This window comes from Pteronotus mesoamericanus, unplaced genomic scaffold, assembly GCF_021234165.1.
Source record: "Pteronotus mesoamericanus isolate MK-2021 breed Mesoamerican mustached bat unplaced genomic scaffold, CSHL_Meso_final scaffold_507, whole genome shotgun sequence".
In the NCBI taxonomy this organism is placed as follows: Eukaryota; Metazoa; Chordata; class Mammalia; order Chiroptera; family Mormoopidae; genus Pteronotus; species Pteronotus mesoamericanus.
This window is the reverse complement of record NW_026555319.1, coordinates 14556988-14581114: the sequence shown is the minus strand read 5'-3', so window position 1 is coordinate 14581114 and position 24127 is coordinate 14556988. Positions and strand designations below refer to the sequence as shown.

Genomic DNA, 24127 nt, shown 5'->3' with positions numbered 1-24127 from the left:
ATAATTTCAGTGGTTCACAAACTTCCTAGGTGATGGTTCATGTCTTTCCTACTCTCTAGTCCTCTTCAATATTCCCTCATGCTATCATTTTTCTTTTTAGATGTAATGTACAATTATTTAGTTACATAGATTTCATGTTTTCTACAACCTAGCTAATTTTGAGTATGTTTTCTTTCCCCCAAGAAATACATCTAAACTGGTTACTTAATCTGTCCTTGTGGTTTTCAACTGAGTGTTTTAATATGAATCTTTAGATGGGAAAGACAGACGATGTCCGTAGTGTGTACTAGTTCAGAGTTATGCTAGATCCAGCACACCATCTCTTTATAAACATTTGTGCTATGCCAACAATGGAATTAGTGAACACTTGTGGGAAGACTTAAAGTTACAGAAATGCTCTACAAGGTCCTAATTTTTCTTAATGGTTAAAAAAGCATGTCAACCACAAATTTTAAACCTAGTTATATTTTCAGCCTGCGTAACATTTAGAGGGAAACTATGACATAAAATGACTAATCAGTTTGGCAATTACTATTACCTCCTTGGAACTTAAATAACATCTCCTAACTCTAATATACAGGAATATAATGTTCAAATCTGTAGTTAATCTGTAAGTATCTTCTGGATTTTGACCATAACATCCTTCTTTCCGTAATTGAGAACAATTATGTCATAAAGATTGTCTGCATGCTGCAACTTTTTATTTTTATCTAGGAAAAAGTCAGGGTAGTAGAAAGACCGGACATTGAAGTGCTTAAAACCTTGAGTTGCAACCTGGCTCTGTAAACAAGCTAGCTGAGTGATTTTTGCACAAGTTACTTCGCTTGGCTTCCTGAACTGCTTCCCCCCACCCCCACTTTGTAAAGCATGATGAAATACCCATCTCAGAATGATGTTCTAAGGGTGAAATGAAATAAAGCATCTTTGTTACCTCAAAGCTATTTCTAGTTTCTAAGCTCCCTGAAAGTAAGAGCACGTGTTCCCTGGAATCCTCGCCAGGAACCAGTGTAGTGCTTCCCACAGCGCAGAAACTCCGCGAACCCCAGGGACTGCCCCTGGAGAAAGTTTCTAGCTTTTGGGTAAATACTTCGCTATTACTCCTCTTTTTGAGGCAGCCCTAATTCCACAGGTGTGTTCTAGTATCAGATAAACCGCAGAAGTTTATATAGAAGTGTTTTAATGACATTTTTATTCTGTCAATAACCTTTCCACAGCTTCTCATGGTTTCTCGCGTACAATTCAAACTCTTCACTACGGCCCGGTGATCTGTTTAGTTTCAGCTGATTTTCCTCCCTCACTTTAGACTTTCTAGCCACACCTGACCTCCATCTGCTCCTCAAATACGCGAAGCTTATTCCAGCCTCAGGGTCTGTTTTCCTGCGCTGCCTCTGGCTAGCTTCACAGGCTGGGCTATTTATAACATTAAGCTCAAAGGTGGCCTCCTGAGAGTCCTTCCTTCGATTACTCACCTCCCCCGTTACCCTATTTTATTTTATTCGCAGAATAGCGCTCAGTACTATGGCAAAAGTCTTGTTTCAAGTGAGGGCAGGGGCTGTGTCCCTTTGTTCGCAGATGTGTCCCCAGTGCCCAGAACTGCCCTGGCCTCCAGTAAACGGGCGATCCCTGGGCTACAACTCCTCCTAAGGTCCACATCTTGGCTTGCAGACTGGAGCGTGGGTGTGGGTGGGAGGTAGTGTGGGGCGTTCACTGGCTGCGCTAACGGCTTCCCAGAACAGGTCCCTCTCCTCGGTTTTAAGGGCGAGAACCTCTCGTCCCCACGGGAGACCTGACCGGGAATGTGGGAAGCACCTCCTGCCAGCCGCAGCAACTGTCGGGATTGTAAATTCCAGGGCAGGGATGAGTTAGGGCGCGGCGGAAGGCGTGTGGCCACAGCTGTTGGCCCTAGCAAGGTGCGTAACGGTAGGACAGCTGCCCTCGCGAGGCTTCCGGAACACGCACGTGAGCCGTGAGCCAGGTGAACCTCTTCCCGCCGAATCAGACGGGGCCGCGGAGGGCACCAGCACCCGGTGGCGTCGGCCTCTCGCACCCGTCAGACGCCTCTAAGTGGGGGACTGCGAAAGGGAAGCGTCCGTGAAAAAGGCGGGCCTCCTCTCAAAAGCACTGAGAGTTTAGTTCTAGCCACCAGAAAACGGCTTTCCCGGAACCGACTAGAACACTCACCGGAAAGTGTAGGCGGCACAGATGCCCCGAAGGAACATTACTGGAGGGAGGAGCCTTTGGGAGGAAACGAGGGATGGAGCGCGGAGTCTGCACAGCCGCAGTAGACATTGCACGCCCTCCCGCCGGCCTCGCAGCCGGGTCGGTCGAGAGCGCCCAGGGTGGGGCGCCGGGCTGGGGCGGAGCCAGTCCCTCGCCCGCGATGACGCGAAGGGTGTCGGCGGAAGGATGTGGACGCGCAGGCGCCGCGGTTGCTCGTTGATCAGGGAGGCGGGGCCGCGCAAGCGCCTTGAGCGGCGGTAGCGGCGGCGGCGGTGGTGGTAGCGGCAGCAGCTGTGAGGGGGTTCCGGGAAGATGGTGCTGATTAAGGAATTGTGAGTGGATCCGTGGGCGCGAGCGAGGTTCCAGGACGGCTGTGGTGGGAGGTTCACTGATTGGGAAGTGGTGGGATATTCCTGAGCGGGAGTGAGGCTCCGGCCGGCCGCTCCCTTCGCGCGCTCCCTCCTCCCAGCTCGCCCCCCCGGCCCACTCGAGGCCCCTCCAGGGCGCTCCCCCAGGTTCCTCGTCCAGTGGTGGCTGTGGTAATACTGCTCTCCTCTCTCCCAGGATAGAGACGGCTGTGTCCCGGCCGGAGCTCGTGGCTTGAGACGCCGCGGCCAGGAGTTTCCGCTGGGACCCATCTCCCTGCCCCCCCTCCTCTAGGCCCCCTGGTGGGACCGAGGGTGGGAGAGAAGGGGTTGGTTTGACAGTGATTTGTCGCCTGGGGTGGAGCCTGCCTGTGACCCGAGGGAGATTGGCCTGCCGGGTGAGGGCTGTACGGGTGTGTGAACTCGAGGTGGGACCTGAGTGCCTTGAAGTTCATGCGGGAGGCCGGGGAGTCCTGAACACCTGCGCCTCACTGGGCAGCGCACTTGACCTGACAGCAGAGCCATCTCTCTGCTCTCAGTCTCAGTTTCCCTGTCTGTAAGGTGAGGTGGTACTCTAGGCTCCACCTACTTTACAAGGTTGAGGTGAGGCGTTAACACGTGGTCTGTCAAATAGAAGGGTTTCCAGGAGGGTTAGACCAGCGATGTGATTTTGTTGAATGGTTTTGCATTTCCCTCCCGCAAGGACTGAGTATCCCAGGAAGCCTGGTTAGCAGTGATTATTCGGCCCTCACTGTTGGTTCGTTTCATCATCATCCCTTGGGCACCTAGGGATTTCTATTATGGCCCTTCTTTGGTTTTTCAAATGCTTCTTACATTTTAAATCTTTCCTTTCTTTACAAGGGAAGTGATTCCTGTCGCTTCTCTGCTTAAAACCATCAAAAGATTCCCTGTGTTATTGAGAATAAAAGTCAAAGCCTTTAGAACAGCCTAGGAAGTCGTACACTTTTTTTTTTTTTTGGTTCTTATTTTATGTGCTGCCCTTCCCTTGCCCAGGCCAAGCTGACACGCCTCTTTGCTGTTTTTCCATTTCGCTAGGACAGAAAAGCTCAGTTCAGTGCCTTTCTGCTTTCTCTTCCCTCTCTCTCTGAAGTGCTCTTCTTGAGTCTCACTAACTCACCTCATTCTTTTAGGTCTTTTCTTAAATATCACCTTCTTAGGGAATCCCTCTCTGAAGACCTAATTGTAACCCCCACCTTTTGGTATCTGTTTTCCCTGCTTTGTTGTTCTCCCATAGCAATTATCACCATCTACCATGCAACACAATAATTTTGTCTTTTTATTATATGTGTTCTCATACTGCATGTAAGCTCTATGAATTTGTCTTGCTCATTTCCATGCCCCCAGCTCTTAGAATAGTACCTGGAACATAGTAAATGCTCAAGAAATATTTGTTAAGTAAATTAATGAAAAATTATAACCGGTCAATGACAGGGATCCTGAGAAAAGACACATTTCAGTTAAAGCTTATTTATAGTATTGAACTTTGGACTTACATAAAAGTTTTCTTCAAGTTTTCTATACAGTGTGTCATGCGTTATCATTTACTACTATGACATCTTTGTGATGATGTATGTAGGTGGCAGATATTAAGACAAATTGAGGAAATAAGACAAGGAAATTGATTTGGCTCAGGTCACATAGCAAGTGAGTTGCAGAACTGATTTTAGATCACAGGTCTAGTAATTTTGCTTTTATTAGAGTAATTTCCTCCCTCTTAAAATGTGAATTGTGTTCAGTAGATTCTGTTGACAGTTATGTGAGGAGTATCAAGCTAACTTAGGGAAAGCAATTCCCATTGGGAAGTAATACACTATGCTTTTTGTGAACCATTACTTTCATGATAAAATTTGAATGCACTATGGTAACAAATGTCAAAATGTGCCCAAAGTATAATATTCCCTAAAGTTATAAATTACATTTCTGGATAGTCACTCTTCATGTATGTTTCCCCTAGAATTTATTTTCTCCTAGACTTTAAAGATAGAGATTATTTCTTATTTTTCTAAGTATTCCCAGTGTCCAACAGCATCTAGCCTGGCATACTGTATGTACTCAGTGTTGTTGAATGAAAAAAATGATTCTTCCTATTTGCAAGTCAACTTTCTAAAATTGTTTTTGGTCAGGAGCAATGACTGGGTTGTTACTGTGTGAAGATGCTGGTAAACTGTAAAACACTTTGGCAAATGTGTGTTGTCTTTAAAAATGCCATCTATTTTTGACATGAAGAGGTTAGAAATGACTTTTCAGGGTGGGAGCTCCCTTCAAGTTGTTACTTAAGTAAGCAATAAATGAAGTTGCCATTAGCATAAAGTCCCGCTTTTAAAGAATTAGTTGCTAGTTCCATTTGGAAAATTATTTTCATGAGGATTTTTAGAGAAGTTCAAAAATTTTCAAATACAGGCATACCTCAGATATGGCGGGTTTGGTTCCACACCACTGCAGTAAAGTGAATATCATAGTGAAACAGGTCACACGAATTTTTTTGTTTCGCAGTACAAATGAGTTATGTTTACACTGTACTGAAGTCTGGTAAATGTGTAATAGGATTATATTTCAAAAAAAGTACATAACTTAATAAAAAAATTCTTTTGTGCTAAAAAATGCTAACCATCATCTTGGCCTATTGGAAAAATGGTGCCAGTAGACTTACTAAACACAGGGTTATTGTTGGGTTGGCCAAAAAGTCTGTATGGTTTTTTTTTCCTATAAAATAAAAGATACCTTTTTCATTTTCACCAATAACTTTATTGATTTGGATATTTTATGTTGACTATTACCCACATGGTATACTGTTGATCGTTTTCAATTAATGTCTCAGTTTGATCACTATCAGTTTCAACTGATCTACCAGACCCCATGGAGCATTGTCTAGTGAGAAATCCCCAACACGAAGCTTCGCAAACCACTTTTGACACATTCAGTCAGTCACAGCACCTTCTCCCTACACCACACAAATCTTTTTGCATGTCAGCTGGATTTTTACCTTTCTTGAAATAATAAAGCACAATACACCAAAAATGTTGCACATTTTCTTCCAACCTCAATATTAAAATAGATACCCCCCAAATTCACCAATTTTGATAAGATTTTTTTTTTTTTAACGCATGCTGATACGACAGCTGTCACAATACAGTCTAACAAAAATGGTTTCGAATGAAGTTAAAGACAAATAGGTGCTACTAGAGCCATCTACAGAAAAAAACAAATGAACTTTTTGGCCAACCCAATACAAACCTTCAGTTCGTTAAAAAAAAAAAATGTAATACCTAATCTGTGGAGCACAATGAAACAGAGTATGCCTGTTCATATTTCTCCCGCTATCTGAAAGTAGAGCATTCTTATGAAACCTTTTGTTAGCCGAACAGTGTAAAACAAGCAGTTGCAATTAATTAATGCATTCGGCTCTTGGAACAACGCATGGGGTTGGAGCACCAACCCTTCCTCTCCCCCCCCCCACTTAAAAATAACTGTAGACTCCCCCAAAACTTTGTTGTCCCTTGGTACCCACAGAAGATTGGCTCCAAGATCCTTGCAGATACCAAAATCCACTGATGCTAGGTCCCCTGTATAAAATGTCACATAGATCAGTGCGTACAATCAGTTCTCTGCTTTTTCAGACTCCCATCCACTAATTGAAACGGTACAGGCATTTATTGGAAAAAATCTGTGTAAAAATGTACTTGTGCAGTTCAAACCTATGTTGTTCAACGGTCAGCTGTCTGAAAAATTTTTGAGCATTTCCAGAGTTCCCTCAAAACTTAAAATCATATCAAATATGGTTAATTGCATCCAGTTTTATGCTAAGTGTAATGCCTCTACGATCTCAGGCTCTTCTGATATCTTAGGACACATCTTGCTAAGAGATGCACAGAGTAAATCGAGATAAAGCACAGATGCTCACCAACACAGTTCAAAACTATGGCAGCTTGATGCTGAAATCCTGAGTGTAGTTCTTTGGGCGAGGAGCTTGGCGGGGGCCACTCTTGCTGCCTGGGGTTGCAGGCTGCCTCTGTGACAGTCCTGCAAAACAAAACACTGAACACTCTTCACTTTTCTCCTTTATTCGCAAAATCCTCTGTGTATTTCTTTCAGTTAGTGAAATAGGTTTTATTGTAGGTCTTTCCTGAAAGTGAGGTAGGAAACTTTAAAAATATAAGTGATACCTATACTGCTTTTAGACCAGTAATAGAAAATCAAAATCTACCTATTCCTTCTCTTTCTTATGCTTTATTAAGTAAATCTTGAAGAAGTTACTTGACTCATCATTCATTGAGAGTATCTTAATCAGTCACTTTCACTTTGTGAAATAAGTTTTCCTAGAAGTGTTATATAAAAACAGGGATCTTCCTGCTGGAGAGAAGTTACATACTAAAATTACTCGGCAGAGATTGTTTGGCTTCGTGAAACTTCAGGGAAGTCTTTAACTCTTAACTCTGTATTCCTTCCATTTCCTCTGCAGCGTGTCATCTTGGTTCAGACCTTTGTAAGACCTTGCCGAGCCTCTCAAAAGATGACTTTTTCCCCATACTCCTGCTCGTCAACCTTTTTAACCTACTGATGACTTCTTCAGGTTAGCTGTAGTTATCTACCTTACCTTTTGGAACAGCCTCCCAGGATTCCTTGTTGCCTAATAAATTATATTACTGAGTTCTTACCATTATATTGCAGGCTGTGGTAATATTCTCCCAACCTATATTATGGTCTCTATCTTCTTACAACTTTCAAAATCTGCTCCCAGCCTGTATCCTAGTCGTCCCCTTGACGCCACTGCACTCCCTCTGCCCAAGTTTATTTCTCTGAATGAGCCAATGAGCAAGTTAGTGTGTCCCCGGAGGAGACAGCTAATATGACCAGGTATGGAAGGACTTTGTATAACCAGTTAATTCTTGATGAGAATAGAAATTTTTGACCATTGTGACTTTGTTAATGTTCATTGTCTTTGAGAATGTTCATTGTGTTTAGGTGATCATTATCAGAAAGAGAAAGAGTGATGGGTGATCCCCAGTAGTCAAGGAGGAGGGAATTACAGGAGAAATGTTTTATACGTGGTGAAGGTTAAGGTGATGTGAGTATTCAAACATAGATGTTTGAGGAGAATAGGGAGAGAGAAGTAGGGGGGAAGTGGAGATAAAATGTTGGAATGGGGAAAACTACTGGGAATTTCCTATGAGCTGACCATGGTGAGATTTTTCCCCTCTTCTGCTTATAATGGAAAGAATAAGAGTGCCATTTACTGCTGTGGTAGCTTAGTGGTTTGAAGGGAAGGTCTCTAGAAGGATCTCTCTCTCTCTCTCTCTCTCTCTCTCTCTCTCTCTCCCCCTCTCTCCCTCCCCCCCCCCCTTCTTGCTCTTTTGGACGTCAGCTATTACAAGACAATTGGTGTTCAGCGTGGTTTTCAGAGTTTATGGTAGAACTAAGTAAAGATACTTCCGTATAAAAAATCTGGAGATAAAATGCAGTATTCTGATAAAACATAATTCACTATGGTATTCTTTTTTGGAATTCACCTTCAGGAATGGTACTCCATATTGGTCCTTTTGTATGTCCAATAACAAATCCTCTTGGAGAAGATCAAACATGTATCAACCTTACACTAAATCTACCCCAGAAGGGGTTGTTATATGTATAAAGCTTAAGGTAGTTTCCATAAAGCTTTTTCTTACTAAGTCTAAAAAACTATTTACTTGTTTTTCTCTTAATACAATTGTGAAGTAATTGGGTAGCAGGGATCAATTTTGGGAAGCATTCATTCATGAAATTCAAGACATTATTGTGTGAGAAGTGTCAAAAAATGGATAGTATATAGATGGAGAATGAAAGCATATTAAAATTTCACGAGGGCAACCTGACCAGACAGTGTACAAATAATACATTCTGTACCCTGCAGTTTTCAGATGAAATTGAGCACGTTCAAGGTAAATGACCTTACCACCCTGCAGTTTTCAGTGATGAGTTTTCTCTTGTTCATTTCTCCTCACAAGAATCTCTGCAGCTGCATTTTCGGGGTCCAGGTACAGTTTGGATGCTAAATGCAGTGATTGTTGAGAATCCAGAATGGTAATTTTATTTTCCCAGTTAAACACTTAGTTAGAGCTGCAGGCATTGTAAATGACAGGCTTGTACCATGCTATCATTGGATTTACAGTAGAAGCTCTTTTAAGCATATAGATGTGTTTTAAAGCCACCTATTTCATATGTTACATATATTGTTTTTCCTTTTATATTTTTAGCCGTGTGGTTTTGCCCTGTTCTGTTCAGGAGGTAAGTCATGCTTGCTTTTGTGTTATTTTATTGATATAGTTCATTTTGATATGTTAATCTAAAGTTATATTTTTGTTGTGTTTATTTACCTTTACATTTTAGTTTATCTGACAAAACAAATTATGGTGTGTTAACAGTTGTTACACAGATAATTACAGATAATTGTAAGTGAATTGCTGTTAAACTGTTTTGTTTTCTAAGGGTCTAAAGAGTGTAGTGGAACTTCCTGTCTAGTACAGAAATTTTGTTTACAATAGTCCAGAGAAAGGAGGTTCCAGCCTCAACTTAAGCAATTTAAGGTTAAGTAACTTGCTTAGAGAAGCAGCGTACTTTACTGTTGGATTTTTTAAACATTTGTCTTTACTTTAAACCGAAATCTGCTTTCCTATAATGCTTGACTTGTTTAAGTTCCTGCCACTTGAGCAATGGGAAATAGGCCTGTCCTGTCTTGCATATGGTAACCCTTCAGGTTTTCTTTTGGAAGTTCTTTCTCCTCCCCCACTCCCTTTTGTTCCATCTTCTCGAGGTTACAAGGTTAAACATTCCCAGCATGTTCATTTGGCTTAATGTAACATGACCTCTAGACTTCCTCACCAGCTGGTCTCACTGCTGCATGGTTGTAGTTATTGCTTTCAACTGAAAATGGTATTCCAGACATGTTTGACCAGCACATAACTGAGAGATTGTTGTCTCTTGATTTGCATGTGATACAGAAATACATCACCAGTTCAGAAGTTGCATATTCTGCAGTTTTAGTTACCTGTAGTATAGCTAAGAACTGGGATAATAAAAGCATGTAGCTTTTATGAAAGATACATGTAGCAAAACACATAAAGCCTCCTGGGTCCTTCTGTAACTCACACACGGTTTGCCCTTGCTCAGTTATCTGGTTTTCTTAAAGCTGACAGTAAATTAGAAGCAGTGAATTGGAAGTGGGACAAAACAAACTGATAACCTAAGAAGTGACAGCTGACAGGAGACAGAAAGAAAAAAAATAAAACGCAGGAACTGAAAACGAATAGCTATCTGGCACTGTTTAATGTAGGCTTGAACATAGTTGTGTATATCTCAGCAGTGCCTGAGGTTTCACTGTATTAAAACACTCAAGACAAGCCACATACCCCTATTCTTTACTTGTATAATTGATTGTTTGAACGCGATTGTGGAAATTGACATTTGTTTTAATTTTTTTTCTTTTGGTTTTAGATAGTTGGATCAACTTACTGAAATCTTTCTGAGATTTCATATTGTCACTAAAAATAATCTTAGCTCTTTGTTACACAGACTTGATAAATATGCTTCCTGTCTTTATTTAAGTTAATCTTTTAAAAATGACAATGAAAGTCTAGTAGAATGCCACACATTATTAGTCCACTAAGAACATGTTTTTGGATACTGTTGTTTCTGTGTAAATTTTTGTTACTATTTATGACCAAGATCAAATTTACCTTTTGACTTAGATATTTTATTCCTATTTTTAAAATATGAAAAGTGTTAGAAAGTACTTTTTAAGGACTTAAGGATTGATTGTAGTACTACTGGACTAACACTGATGTAGTTTTTTGAGAACCAAAAAAAGAAATACAACCCTCTCTGCTCTCTAAAACCCCTACAGAAACTGCTTTTTCATTCATTTAAAAAATCTTGGTTCCAGTTTCCTGAGAGACAGAGACAGAGAGAGAAGGAGAGAACAAGGAGGGAGGGAGGAGAGAGAAGCAAGAGAGAATGAGAATTAACCTGCAAGATAGCATCGTGTTCCCATGGGCTTTTTAAAAAGATAGGAATATTTACAGAGCTTACAGCTACCCCTATTTTTTGTCCCTCAAATAAAATGTCGGTTTTGAATTACTAGTTTGTAGAGCTAGCTTATCTTTGAAAATATGCTAATAAAAAAAGAAAAAACATTTTTTCAGGCTGTCTTCATTGGGAGGAAGAAAGTTAGCCAGATTTGAAGAGGTCGGAGATAGTGTTATGGTTGTCATTAGGACAAATTAGAACACAAGAGTTTTGCTTTTTATCATTTTTTGGAATAGTTAGTGACTCCAGCTTGGCATAGAACAATACTGCCCACTCACAGGTGGAACAGACCACTGAGAATTCTGGTTCACTTTAAAATGAAATAGAAACCACTGTCAGCAATTTCTTGCCTTTTCTGGTAATATTTGTATATTTATAATACTTCACAAACAGTTTGTTTACTGGAGAACTTAAAAATTCACAGCTTTGATCCTGGATACCCAATATGGTTTGTTTGGGCAGACAAATGCCAAATTGGGTATGTCATCTATATAAGTCATTGGGAAAAAGACTCCAGAGGTATACTGAAATTTGGACTATAATGGTTCTTTGTATTTTTAGGCTTTTATTATTACACGTGATGTCCCTCCCCTTTATTATTGAGGATGGTATTCTGGTTGCTTAGCTTTCCTAATTGGCAAAGCAATAATTATATACCTGCCATACCTTTGTCCAAATTTTGTAAAATTAATGAATGTAATAGATGTGAAGATGCTTTGAAAATTACAAATGTATATTTATTATTCAAAAACTTGAACTGTTAAGATATTTTCTTGATAGGTGGATATTAAAGCACCAGAGTGTTTGTAACTAGCAGTTTTCTTAAATAATGGAGATCTTGTAAAATACTAGAGAGTTTCCTGAAGCTGTACGAGCATCTGGTGTCTTCCTAAGTATTCATTTCCAATTTGAGTCACTTTTCATGTAGGACATATGGTTTGGATTTGCTTTTCTATATCATAGTAAGGTTTTAGCATATGAAGTTTCCACAGTTACTACTGACTTACTGAAATTCTGTACTCTTTGAAATTTCAGTATCAGGTTGGGCAGCTTTACTCTGTTGCAGAAGCTAGTAAGAATGAGACTGGTGGTGGAGAAGGAATTGAAGTCTTAAAGAATGAACCTTACGAAAAGGATGGAGAAAAGGGACAGTATACACACAAAATTTATCACCTAAAGAGGTAAGCCAGTATTCACATTTGATGCTTAGTTATTCTGTTAAATGGTTAGGCTTTTACTACTCAGCTTACTTTTTAAGCATGTAACTAACCAGATGTGCTGAGGTACTTCTTAAATTTTAATGTGACAATATGTGACGTTTTAATATTCTGAGAGAACTCTTCTCCCACTTTATTGGTTATTTTTATTTTTTTCCATTTTCCCCAATAACTATTGACTTGGATATTTTTAAAAATTTTTTAAAATATATTTTATTGATTATACTATTTAGTTGTTGTCCCAGCTTTTCTCCCTTTGTGGCCCTCTACTTGGTATCCCCTATTCCCTCCAGCAATCCCACCCCCTTAGTTCATGCCCATGGGTCGTGCATGTAAGTTCTTTGGCTACTTCATTTCCTATACTCTTCTTAACATCCCCCTGTCTCTTTTGTACCTACAAATTTGTACTTCTTAATCCTCGTACCTTCCCCCCAAGTTCTCCCTTCCCTCTCACAACTGATACTTCTCCGATGATCTCCCTATCTATGATTTTGTTTCGGTTCTGCTTGTTTGCTTAGTTTGTTTTTTAGATTCAGTTGTTGGTATTTTGAATTTATTACCTTTTAATAATGTTCATAGTTTTGATCTTTTTCTTAAATAAGTCTGTTTAACATTTCATGTAATAATGGCTTGATGATGATGAACTCCTTTCGCTTTACCTTGTCCAGGAAGCACTTTATCTGCCCTTCAATTCTAAATGATAACTTTGTTGGATAGAGTAAGTTAAGTCGTAAGTCCTTGCTTTTCATCATTTTGAACACTTCTTGCCAGTCTGTTCTGGCTGCAAAGTTTCTTAGGAGAAATCAGCTGACAGTCTTATGGAACTGCTTTGTAGGTAACTCTCTGCTTATCTCTTGCTGCTTTTAAGATTCTCTCTTTATCTTTCACCTTTGGCATTTTAGTAATTATGATGTGTCTTCGTGTGGTCCTATTTGGGTCTATCTTGTTTGGGACTCTCTGTACTTCCTGGACTTGTACGTCTATTTCTTTCACCAAGTTAGGGAAGTTTTCTTTCATTAATTTTTCAAATAAGTTTTTCAAATTCTTGCTTTCTCTTCTTTCAGCACCCCATGATTCAAATGTTGGTACATTTGAAGTTGTCCCAGAGACTCCTTAGCCTGTCCTTGTTTTTTTACTCCTTTTTCTTCTTGCTGTTCTGATTGAATATTTTTTCTTCCTTATGTTCCAAATCATTGATTTGATTCTCGACTTCATCCACTCCACTGTTGGTTCCCTTTAAATTTTTCTTTATTTCACTTAGTGTAACCTTCATTTCTGCCTGGATCTTTTTCATGCTGTTCAAGTACCCAAGGAGTTCCTTAAGCATCCTAATAACCAGTGTTTTGAACTCTGCATCTGATTGCTTATCTCCATTTTGTTTAGTCCTTTTTCTGGAGTTTTGTTCCATTCTTTCATTTGGGCCATATATCTCTGTCTCCTCATTTTGGCAGCCTCCCTGAGTTTGTTTCTGTGTATTAGGTAGAGCTGCTTTGGTAGCGTCTTAGTACGCTCCCAAAAGCGTACTAAGTTGTCTTAGTAGCGTGGCCTAATGTAGAAAAGCGCTCTAGTAAGTTGGATGGGCTGGAGCCTTAGGTCTCCAGGTTGCGGCAATCCGTGTGAACCAGGGTAACAGAGCCTCTGCTCTGTGACTCTGTGTGGGGAAGGGCTCAGAAAGGGGACAGTGCTGCCGCCTAGCCTTTGGAGTTTTGTCCGGCAGGAAGCTGTCCCCCAGCACTCACCCTGATGCCAAACACTTCAATTTCTCCTGGTTGCCACTGATGCCCTTCCAGCTGCAGCTCCCGTGCTGAAACCCAAAGGGAGTGAGTCTGCCTAAGTCCTAAGTCTGTTGTGGGCCCTTTAAGAGGAGACTCCTGAGAATTCCACAGTTTCTTCTGCCTCCCCAATCCCCACTGATTTTTTATAGCCAGATATTATGGGGACTTACCTTTCTGGCAGTGGAAATCTGGGCTGAGTGGTTTAGTGTGGGGCTGGGATCCTTCTTTCCCAAGGTATCTGTCCGGATTTTTATATGCCACACCAGAGCGTAGGACCGCCCCTTCGGCGTCTCTGGATCTCTGCACCTCTCCACATGTTTCTGCATCTCCACTCCTCCTACCTATCTGGATGATATGACTTCTTTAATTCCTTGGTTGTTAGACTTCATGCAGCTCGATTTTCTGACGATTCTGGGTGATATTTGTTTTATTGTCTAGTTGTAACTTTTGCCATGGTTGTGCGAGGAGGTGAGTTGTGTTTACCTATGCCTCTATCTTGATTGGAAGTCTGATTATCTTTAAATTTTAGAGTTAATAGATACGCTTATTTAAAAAAATTAGAACAACAGAGAAGATAAAATAAAAACTTAGTTCCCACCTCTTGCCTTCACTTATCTGCAACCCCAAAGAACACTAGGATGATTTAGAGTTTATCCTTCTAAATCATTTTTTATACATATTCAGTATTTTTAAAAAAACACAGATATATGACTTGTATCACTTTGTTTTCTACAGCAAATGAGATCATACTGTATATATGGTTCTGCAGTTTGCTTTATTTGTCATGCATTGATATAACAACATTCTTCCATGTTATTATTTAATGTCCATTTCATGTTTTTTAAAAACTGAGTAAAATTTCTTAGTATAGACTTAGGGAATTTTTGGTGTTTTCCAGTTTTTGTCTGTTCCAAATAATACTTCTCTGAACATGGTTTGTGCATGTTTTATGCCTTAGGTTATTATTTCTCTAGGAGAAATTTATAAAAGCAGGATTGCTCAAAGGACATGGTTCATTTTCCCATGTCTTTTTAAATTTTGCCAATTTGTTGATACACAGAATATAATCTCATTTAAAATTGCATTTCTTTATTAGTGAGGTTGAATGTCTTTTCATATTAGTTGATCATTGAATTTCAGATCCTTTGTTCATTGTTTTTATCTCTGGTTCTAGAAGTTCTTTAGCACATTCTCCTGAGTTTGGCAGTCTGATCTCTAGTGTAAGTACTTTAAAGGAGAAAATGCATACCAATATTTATTCAAGGACAAAAGTCTAGTATAGGCTTTTAAGTGTCTATTTTGTCAGTAGTCTCCCTAGTTTATTAACAATAGGAGGGAGTCTTTGCCTTTCCTTTGTCTGTATTCTCTTAGTATTAAAATGAATAACACCCATGTTTTATAGAGCTCCTTAAAGTTATAGATGAGCTGTGATGATAAGTATTTTTCATATTTTTTCAGTTTAAGGCTACTGCTTAGTTTACAGGAACACTTGAATATTAAGTAGATTATATCACTTTATAGAACCTTAAATTTTATTCTTATTTTCTCTTAGAATGTAGTATTTCTTTGTTTCTGATATAGGTTTGAATGAAGGCAAAAACTCTGATCAGTCAGTTATAAAAACTGTCTTATTCATGGTTTCTATTAATTTGTTTGTACCTTAAGTATATTTAAAATGTATCAAGAGAAAATTTTGGCATAGATGGTATAATTTATATAATATTTATGGTATTGAATTTATTATTTATATCTATTCAGATTTTTTTCACTAGCATTTTACACTTACTCTTTAATCGAATTTTACCAATACATAAAAAAACTTCCTTTATTGTAAAGATTTAATTTGGGATGTTCTAAATTAAACCAAAAAGATTGATATAAAAATTTTTTGTTGGACTGTGGTGTTCTCATGTGAATAAACTTGAAATAAATTCAAAACGTCCTTTATTTGAAAACTAAGAGTTGGAATATTGGAGAAATGTTTGATATGTTATTAAATGGAAAAGACTAGTTGCAAAATGTGTACATAAATATGTAATATGTTACTTTTTTTAAAAAAAAAAGCATAGAAAGAGATTCAGTTAAATGTTAAAATGTTTTTCCCTTGGTGCTGGGATTATGGGTGATTTTAAAATTTCTTAATTCTTTTGTATTTTTGTCTAATGAGAAAAAATTTTTGAAACATTTGAAGTAGATGACACTCCAGCCACAAATAATGAATCTCTTAAGTTGAAGAGGGCTATATAAAAATGGTTAGTGCAAGAGGTACTGTTGTTCTGGAAATCTTATCGGAAGAAGAGAAAAATTTCTCTCAGGCTTGTAGTGGATTAAATAAAGGAAAAAACCTTGGTGCTCTGGAGGCTGTCCTGCCAGTGCACTCAACCTTCTGTAACAACTTCTTCATTCCTAGAAGGAGTTGAAATTATTCCATAGTACCCTTTGGATTCACCTTTTTATGCACTCATTTGTATTTCATTGCAGTTCTGAGAAATAGTCAATGCATACATTGTACATAAGAAGACACTAAGGTGCACATTTACCCAGAGTCACACAGCTAGGTAACAGTGGTAGAACGCTGACCGAGACCTGCATCTTCTGATTTTGGATCCCATGCTCTTAGTCACAAGTAGGCAGTCCCTAGTGCTTGACAGCGAGCACGCAACCCAGTGGACACAGGTGTCCCATGAGAAGGGAGAGAGAGGGCTTGATTGGGTAGTGAGGGCTGTTTATTGCCCTTAAAAGACTGACCTTGTCACGCAATGATGGCAACTGTAGGTGGAAGCATGGAGAGACATGAGACAGGGAAGGAAAGAAGGCAGCAGTAATGGATCTCGGGCAGTGTGGCATATAATAGCCACTCTGACAATAATGAAAGACATCCAGAACTTGCCCATTAATAAAGACAAAGCAGGGACCAGTTGTTGCTGTAGTCTGGAGGAGGGAACAGTCATGGGGTAGGGGCATTCAGATGTCCACACTCAAAGTTACAGTGCCATGTGGAAGGCAGATAGCCACAGAATAATTACATTATGGAAGGGCAAAGAATCATTTAGTAGTGAGTCCTGAGGTCTTCACTGTGCTGTAGGAAAGACTGCAATCATGCCACAAAGCTGGCAGTGCAGCCCTGTCAGACAGAGTGTCCTGCAACAGCATAAGTTCAGCATGCTGAAGACATAACTATAATTCTAAAGAGTTTTAGAGCTCTCTAAGGAAACTAAATGTGCATCCAGTAATATATGTTCCCTTTTCCAGTATTTATTCCATTGGGTAACCTATAGTGCTCTGGGCACTGTAATTATATAGCATCAGTAAAATTTCAGACTTAGCAAACTTGAATGGCTAGGGTCGCTGGCTGAAGCCACCAACAGCTCATTTTACATTTGAGATACTGCAAGTTCTGAGGTCCGCTTTACCCACTGTGATCAAGGTTTCTGGATCCCCTGGCCAGCATGCCTTCCTCTTTCAGCAAAAAACCACTTGTAGGTAAGATCAACCAGACGCTTGAAGAACGATCTTGAGAAGATAATAAAAAATCCAAAGTTTTATTGCCATCTCAAAGGACATTTCAGATGTCTGGTTTTCTTCAATCTTAAATAATATTCTTACGGGATAATGAAATTCTTTTTCCATATCTTTCAATAACTTTCACAAGTTGCCCATGGTAATTCTAAGCATAGGATCTAGTACTTGACGTATTCTTATGGTGTGCTGATCACTGTAAGTGTCCTAGGGTGGAGCTCATTTATTACCCACAACACCCTTTTCTGATGAGGAAACTAAGGTCCAGAAAGGTCTAAGTGGCCCCTGTGTCACTGCTATTTGGTAGTAGAGATTGGCCATGCGTTCAGGCAGGCATTGTGACTCCAGATGTTGCCCTTTTAATCGCTTTGCTCTTCTGCTCAGCCCTATGGGAGGGTTAGAATATTTTCCACTTCCTGAAGTGAACTGAAAAGATGTTTACATAGAAGTTCTTCCAAAACCATGGTTTCACCATATTCTATACTCTTTTAAGTCTTTAAAGATTCGAGTCATCTAAAATAAAGTTAATATGGTACTCAAGATTATCCACATATCCTCAGTTGTAGTAAGTGTCCAGGATAAAAACCTTTGTCTCTAAGTAAGCTAGTCTCTTCAGTGTCTTCCAAAAGTGACCTGTTCAGCCCCTTAGGCCCTTTTCTAATAATTTTGGGTCCCCCATAACCTGCTCAGCTTCCTGAGCACAGCCTCTGTCTGTCTTGTGCAGAGGCATTTCTTGACTACTTTTATTCTTCCCTAAGCTCCATCACTTTTTGTCACTACTTGTTTTGCTTCCTAGTCCTGTATTTCCATATGCCTTGTACCCCACTTACAGTAAAAGTTGAGTATGTTTCTTTCCTTAAGTTGATTAGTAAGCACTTAATGGTGGATGGTGGGGAGGTAGGACAGAATATGTATTGGGCATATTTGGAAGCAAGGCAAGGAAATGTGTTGCAACTTTTGAAATGGCATTTCAGAGAAAAACTTGAAGTTCTCCTGAGACCGCATAGGAACACTCTGACCAGACCTTTTGTTATTTGTTTTCTCTCCCTTCTTAGGGAAAATTAGGTTTGCTCTTTTTTATTTCTCATAAGCATTATGCCTTCACCATCTTCAGAACACTAGAATGGCCTTGTTCCCCAAAGATTAAAACAGCAGAGGTTATATTGCGAATCATTTTAAAATTTCATGCAATTCAACTTAGGAGCTCATTTTTATAAGCAATGAGAGTCATCTGCCAGCATAATGTTCACATTTAAATGTGAGAAGTTTAAATCACGTGAACAAGCAAAAATTAATTATAAATGATTTACATTCAGAGAACATCTCTGAATAAGGATAAGAAAGAGATTGATAGCCTGATGTAATTTGTTCTTGAGTTGAGAATTGGCCATCAACACATAATTTTTTCTTTGTATATATGTAGTTCTGAGTCTTAATTTTGCACAATTAAAAGTTTTCTAAATCAAGAGTGGTCCTATTGTAGAAGAGTATCAGAACTGTTACTGAAATACATAGTTCCTCTTTATGATGCACATTAACCCTTAACACAGGTTTGTATTGCATGGTCTACTTATATGTGTGCGGGTTTGTTTTGTTTTTCAATAAGTATATAGTCAGCCCTCTCCTCAGATTTTGCATCTGTGGATTCAACAGATCAGAGGCTTGGAATCTGAAAATGCGGAGGGCCAACTGTATACATTGTTCTGTGGTGTTTTGTAAGAAGGACTTGGGCATCACAGATTTTGGAACCAATGTCTCACAGATACCAAGGGATGACTGTAGTTAAAAGTTTTTTGGCGGGGGGGAGGGTCAAAATTCTTACACTAATTTTTGACTGCAGAGGGTGAGGAGGGTTGGTGCCCCAGTACCCACATTGTTCAAGGGCCAACTGTAATTTCATTTCTCATTGAGCTCCTTTTTGTTATGTGAAAAATACATTTTTCTCTATTTGTAATTTTTGAAAACTATACCATTTCCCAGAAGTTTCTTTCTTTCCTGCAAATCAGGGAATTGTAAGTTACTTTATAGTCTTCTTTCTTTATCTCTCCATTTCTTTCTTCTACCTACATAGCTCTCACATCAAAGCAAGTTACCATTCTCTCTCTTGAACTTCTCCAGTTGCCTGCAGACTGATCTCTTGCCGTTCATTCTTCTATTATAAATAATGCTGCTATGAACATTTTTGTGCAAGTTTCTATGTGTGTGTTTTCATTTCTCTTGGTTTTATATGTATACACATATACGTATACATATACATATACCAGCACTTACATGCAAACACACACCTACATTCAGAATTGCCAGATCACATGCTACCTTTTCAGTTTTTGAAGAACTGCCCAATTGTTTTCCAAAATGACTGCACCACTTTACATTCCCACCAACAGGGTATCAAGGTTCTACATCCTTGCTAATACTTGTTGTTTCCAGGTCTTTGGTTTTTGTTTTAATAGTAGCCATCCTAATGAGTGTGAAGTGGTATCTTATTGTGGTTTTGATTTGCACTTCACTGTTGATTTATGTTGAGCATCTTTTTATGTGCGTATTGGTCGTTTGTAGATCTTTGGAGAAGTACCTTACGCATTTTTAATTGGGTTGTCCTTTTGTTGTAAGAGTTCCTTGTATATTCTGGATACTACATCCCTATCAGACACTTGATTTGCAAAATTATTTGCTCATTCCATGAGTTGTTTCACTTTCTTGATAGTATGATTTGAATCTTAAAAAAATTATAATTTTGATTAAGTCCAATTTACTTATTTTTTCTTATTCATGCTTTTGGTGCCATATCTTCATTGTCCAATCCAAAGACAGAAAAATTTAATCTGTATTTCTTCTAAGAATCTGATAGCTTTAGCTTTTACATTTAGGTCTTTAATCCACTTTGAGTAAATTTTTTCTATCCTTGCCCACTCCCATTAATCTTCCACACAAAGCCAGAATGATTTTAAAACTTAAATCAGTTTATGTCGTTTCCATTCTTAAAGGCTTCAGTAGCTTCCCATCATACAAAGAATAAAATGCAAACTCTGTGGCCGTACAAGGGGCCCCTGTAATCTGTCTGTCCCCTGCCCACCTCACCATCTTCAGCTTGCGCCCCTCTGCTCCTCGTTCACTGCAGTCTAGCCATGCTGGAGGCCCGTGAGGTGGCCCAAGCAGGCCACATCTTCTGCTCTTTTAGGACTCTCGCTTCATGTCTTCATGTGGCTGGCCCTCGCATTTGGGCCAACTACTTTTTCAGGGAGGCCTTCATGATCAGCCTTGTCCCAGGTATTCACTGCCCAGTGCCCTGTTCCTTAACTTCACTCCATTTCAGGAAAGGTAATTCTCTGCTTTTTTAGTTTGCCAGTATGTTTTCTGCTTTTCCTCCCTGGAAGATGAGCTCTGGGTAGGGATTACCCCTGTTAGCACACCATTTTTCACACTTCCCCTGGCACAGTGGACACCCAGTAAATGCTTGAGTGAATGAATGAATGAAGTGTCCAGTGGATTTAAGATATATTAAGGTTGATTATAAAATGAAAGATCACTTGCTTTATTGGTGGCCAATTAATTTGGTCTTCAGATTCTTCCCCATGTTTTTCTACATTTTGATGTTTATCCACAGTAGCATGGAAAAGGATGGGAAAGTGGATCTTTGAGAAGTTTTATTCATTTTATTTACAAGTAGATGTAAAAATTGTATGGGAAAAGACCAGTTGGAAATGATTTGCCAAGGTATTATGTATCTCAGGAACAGGATTTTTTTTTTTAAGAATGCTCCTAGATCAGGAAAAGTTTAATGTACATGATGGTCATTTATTCTGTGTCTTTTAAGCCTTATTAGCCCCTTTGTTTTCTGGTGCCACTGTGACAAAGCTGTCTTAATGCAAAACAGGTTCACAGCCATTTGATATTCCTGAGCTTAGAGCTTAATACTGTCTCTTCTCAAGACAATGGATAAAACACTTCAGTTGAATTTTACCCTGAAGTTAAATATTATTAAGTAACCTTCAGGTGGGATGAGGCTATGTATTGGCAAAGAACCTTTGTACTCTTGGCCATTATGCTATGGCTGACTTTTAACAGCTGAAATCTAGATTAAGTTTACATTGAGGTAAGCACTTTTATCACTCTTGGTTTATTAGGAGAGAATATTTCATGAATAGTTTGGGAGAACAAGAGGAAGAATCTCCTTCCTAATTTGTTTTTAAACTAACACCATTTTGTTAATTCAGTAAGCATATGTCCCTTTTCTGAGACTCTAAACTTCCAAAACAGAATTTCCTTCATTTTACTAAAGTGAGTTCCTAAGTGATACAGAGGTGAAAAATAAATGTACTGTATTTTGTCATGTGTAATGCACACTTTTATGCCCAAATTTTTGAGGGAGGAATAAGGGTGCGCATTATACATGGGTATAATGATTATGTAAAATGGGCATAATAATTGTGTATAATATACACAGAAACATGTGTGCACACTATACATGGGAGCGTATTATACACGGCAAAATACGGTATGTGCTATGCTCTCAGTACTATATATAAGTGGCATGCTTGAATTGCCTTGTTAGGATTAAACTTACCAGTAATGAAAATTTCTCTCCTGTAAAATAGAGTTGAAATTTAATTTTATTTACTGCATTTCATTTTCCCCGAGTTTAGTCAACTAGATTCATTGAGAGGAGAGGTGTGTTTGTTAATGCTCTCATGTTAAATGTAAAAAACCAGTAAATTAGAAATAAAATTTGCTTAAAGGTTTGGTTGTGCCTAAGTCAAAACTTAAAATGAATTATTAGAACTCATATTATGGAAAAAGCATTCTGGAAGTAAGATAGTAGGCAGTTTGAGAGTAAAGTGAAGACATATTAAAGCTTTCTTGTAGATTTGGCTGTTGGGGGTTTTTAATGACTTGGTTGTTAATTTTCTTATGTTTGGGTCAGCAAATTTTACAACTTTTGATAAATAATAAGGTTTTCAAAATATTGGGCACCCTAAAAATAAATAGGATAGTGGTAAAGTATGTTTCTGAGCTAGTGCACAGCTAATTTTTTTCTTGATTTTTTTCTAAGTTAACCTAATGAACCATTGATATTTGTTATATTCTCAGAGAGATGAGTGATCTTGTAGCGTGTATTAAAAAAAAAATCACCCATGTGTATTACATTATACTCTGATTAGACCTCTCCTACATTTAAAGGGATTTTAGATAATGGAAGAAATAATTTGAACTACTGGATATCATTAGACTTTTAATGTGATATTATTTTCAGTTATCCTGGCTTCATTTTTCTGAAGTTATACCCCTTTGCATGAATCTTCCCAAGATTTGAAAAGAATAAGTGCTCAGAGAATTAGCCCTCTTTCATTGTTATCTTTTAAGGATGTAAAGGCACAGGTAAATTCCTTTATGCCTTTGGAATCATGCTTGTACTGCCACGTGCAATAGTAGTACTTCAGCTTTTCTGGTGATTTAATTTGCCACAATAGTGGAAGCTCCAGTCATGTACCTGCGTCTGTGTTCTGGAGAGACCACAAAAGGGCTGTTCACATTACTTCTTCTGTAACCTCACAGCTCTCTGGCTGGTGTGGGATTCCTTACATCTCTCTGATCAACTGTTCAATCTTATCATGGGGCCAGAGGTCCATTCTGGGTCCTACATTTCCTTGTTTTAGGAAATTAAGTTGTGCTTGAAAAGTTCTCAGAAAAGCAGCTCTGATACTGGAAAAACGTATGTAACAGGGCTTGTAGTTAGAGGATATAATTTTAACATACAGTTATATAACCTCTTCAATGCTGGTTATATGAATGCTTACCTCACAGTGTTATTAGAGGATTTAAGTGAAGAAAGGCATGTGAAAGTACCAAGCTCCATGTCAGCTTATAATTAAAAAGCAGTAACTATTATTTATTGAACACTCATTGTACTACACAATGTGCTAAACACATTACAAGATATTATTTGATTGAATCCTCTCAGTAACCCTACAAAGTATGTAATACAAACTCCATTCAACACGTGACATTCAGAGAGCCAAAAATATGCCCAAGGTCACACCTCTTCCAAGTGGTGATGTTGGGGTTTGAGTCCAAACTGTGTGAAGGCCTGTACATGTAAAACTGCTTTTACATGATGAAGCGATCATTTAAAATGGTCATTTCATTTGCATTTTTTAAAGACTGGTAAGATTGTTGTATCCATTTGTTTGTTAACCAGTTGTGTTTTTATCTCTCATGTGTCTGGATAGCCTTTGCCTGTTTTTTCTGTTGGGATCTTTCTCAATATCTTAGGGTTCTTGAGACAGCAAGTGACGTTCATCTCCCAGACCTACAAAATTTTATACTTGGCTCTGTTTTAATATCTCCTTTCTTGTCATTTTTCTTTACGTTTATTCTGTAAAATATGCAAAAACTTTTACTCAGGAATGCTCCCTTATTCTGGGGCTGCTTTTTGCTCTAAGAATCAGTGTAGTGTTGTCTTAACTACATTAGAGAACTTCTGTGTTGTGTTATGGGCAGGTTGAATGGCTTCAGTTAACTCTTGGACTTCATTACGGAGGTAGATCAGAAGCCCGTAAGAAAGAATTGCTTCTCTTTTTTAAAAAATGCTGCATATGGTTAAACATATCATGATAATTTTGTTGTTTTTACATTCATTTTCCACTTGATTTCTTTGGGAATGAGGATAAAACTGTTGGTAACAGTTTTATGAGTTCATGAAGCCTAGAACATAATGACCTTTGATTACAATACCCTTTGAAGCAGTGTGAAAGAAGTGATGGTGCTGTTGAAAATATATCCAATATTTCTCTCCTCACAGCAAAGTTCCTGCATTTGTGAGGATGATTGCTCCCGAGGGCTCCTTGGTATTTCACGAGAAAGCCTGGAACGCATATCCCTACTGTAGAACAAGTAAGCCTGGTTCCCAGCAGCCATTCCCACCAATGAGGACACCTTTGAGAAGGGTGAC

At 38.8% G+C, this 24127-nt stretch overlaps 1 protein-coding gene across 2 annotated transcripts in view; it reads left to right on the top strand.

Moving 5' to 3' along the window:
• The first annotated feature begins 2466 nt into the window (after positions 1–2466).
• The window catches only part of PITPNB (phosphatidylinositol transfer protein beta), a 66811-nt gene continuing 45150 nt past the window's right edge, over positions 2467–24127 (top strand). For both annotated transcript variants that reach the window (XM_054594169.1, XM_054594170.1), the window contains exons 1-4: positions 2467–2552; positions 8837–8867; positions 11700–11845; positions 23978–24069. In XM_054594169.1, coding sequence (XP_054450144.1) covers positions 2533–2552; positions 8837–8867; positions 11700–11845; positions 23978–24069 — 289 coding nt within the window. In that variant the 5' untranslated portion in view covers positions 2467–2532. The remainder of the gene's footprint in view (positions 2553–8836; positions 8868–11699; positions 11846–23977; positions 24070–24127) is intronic.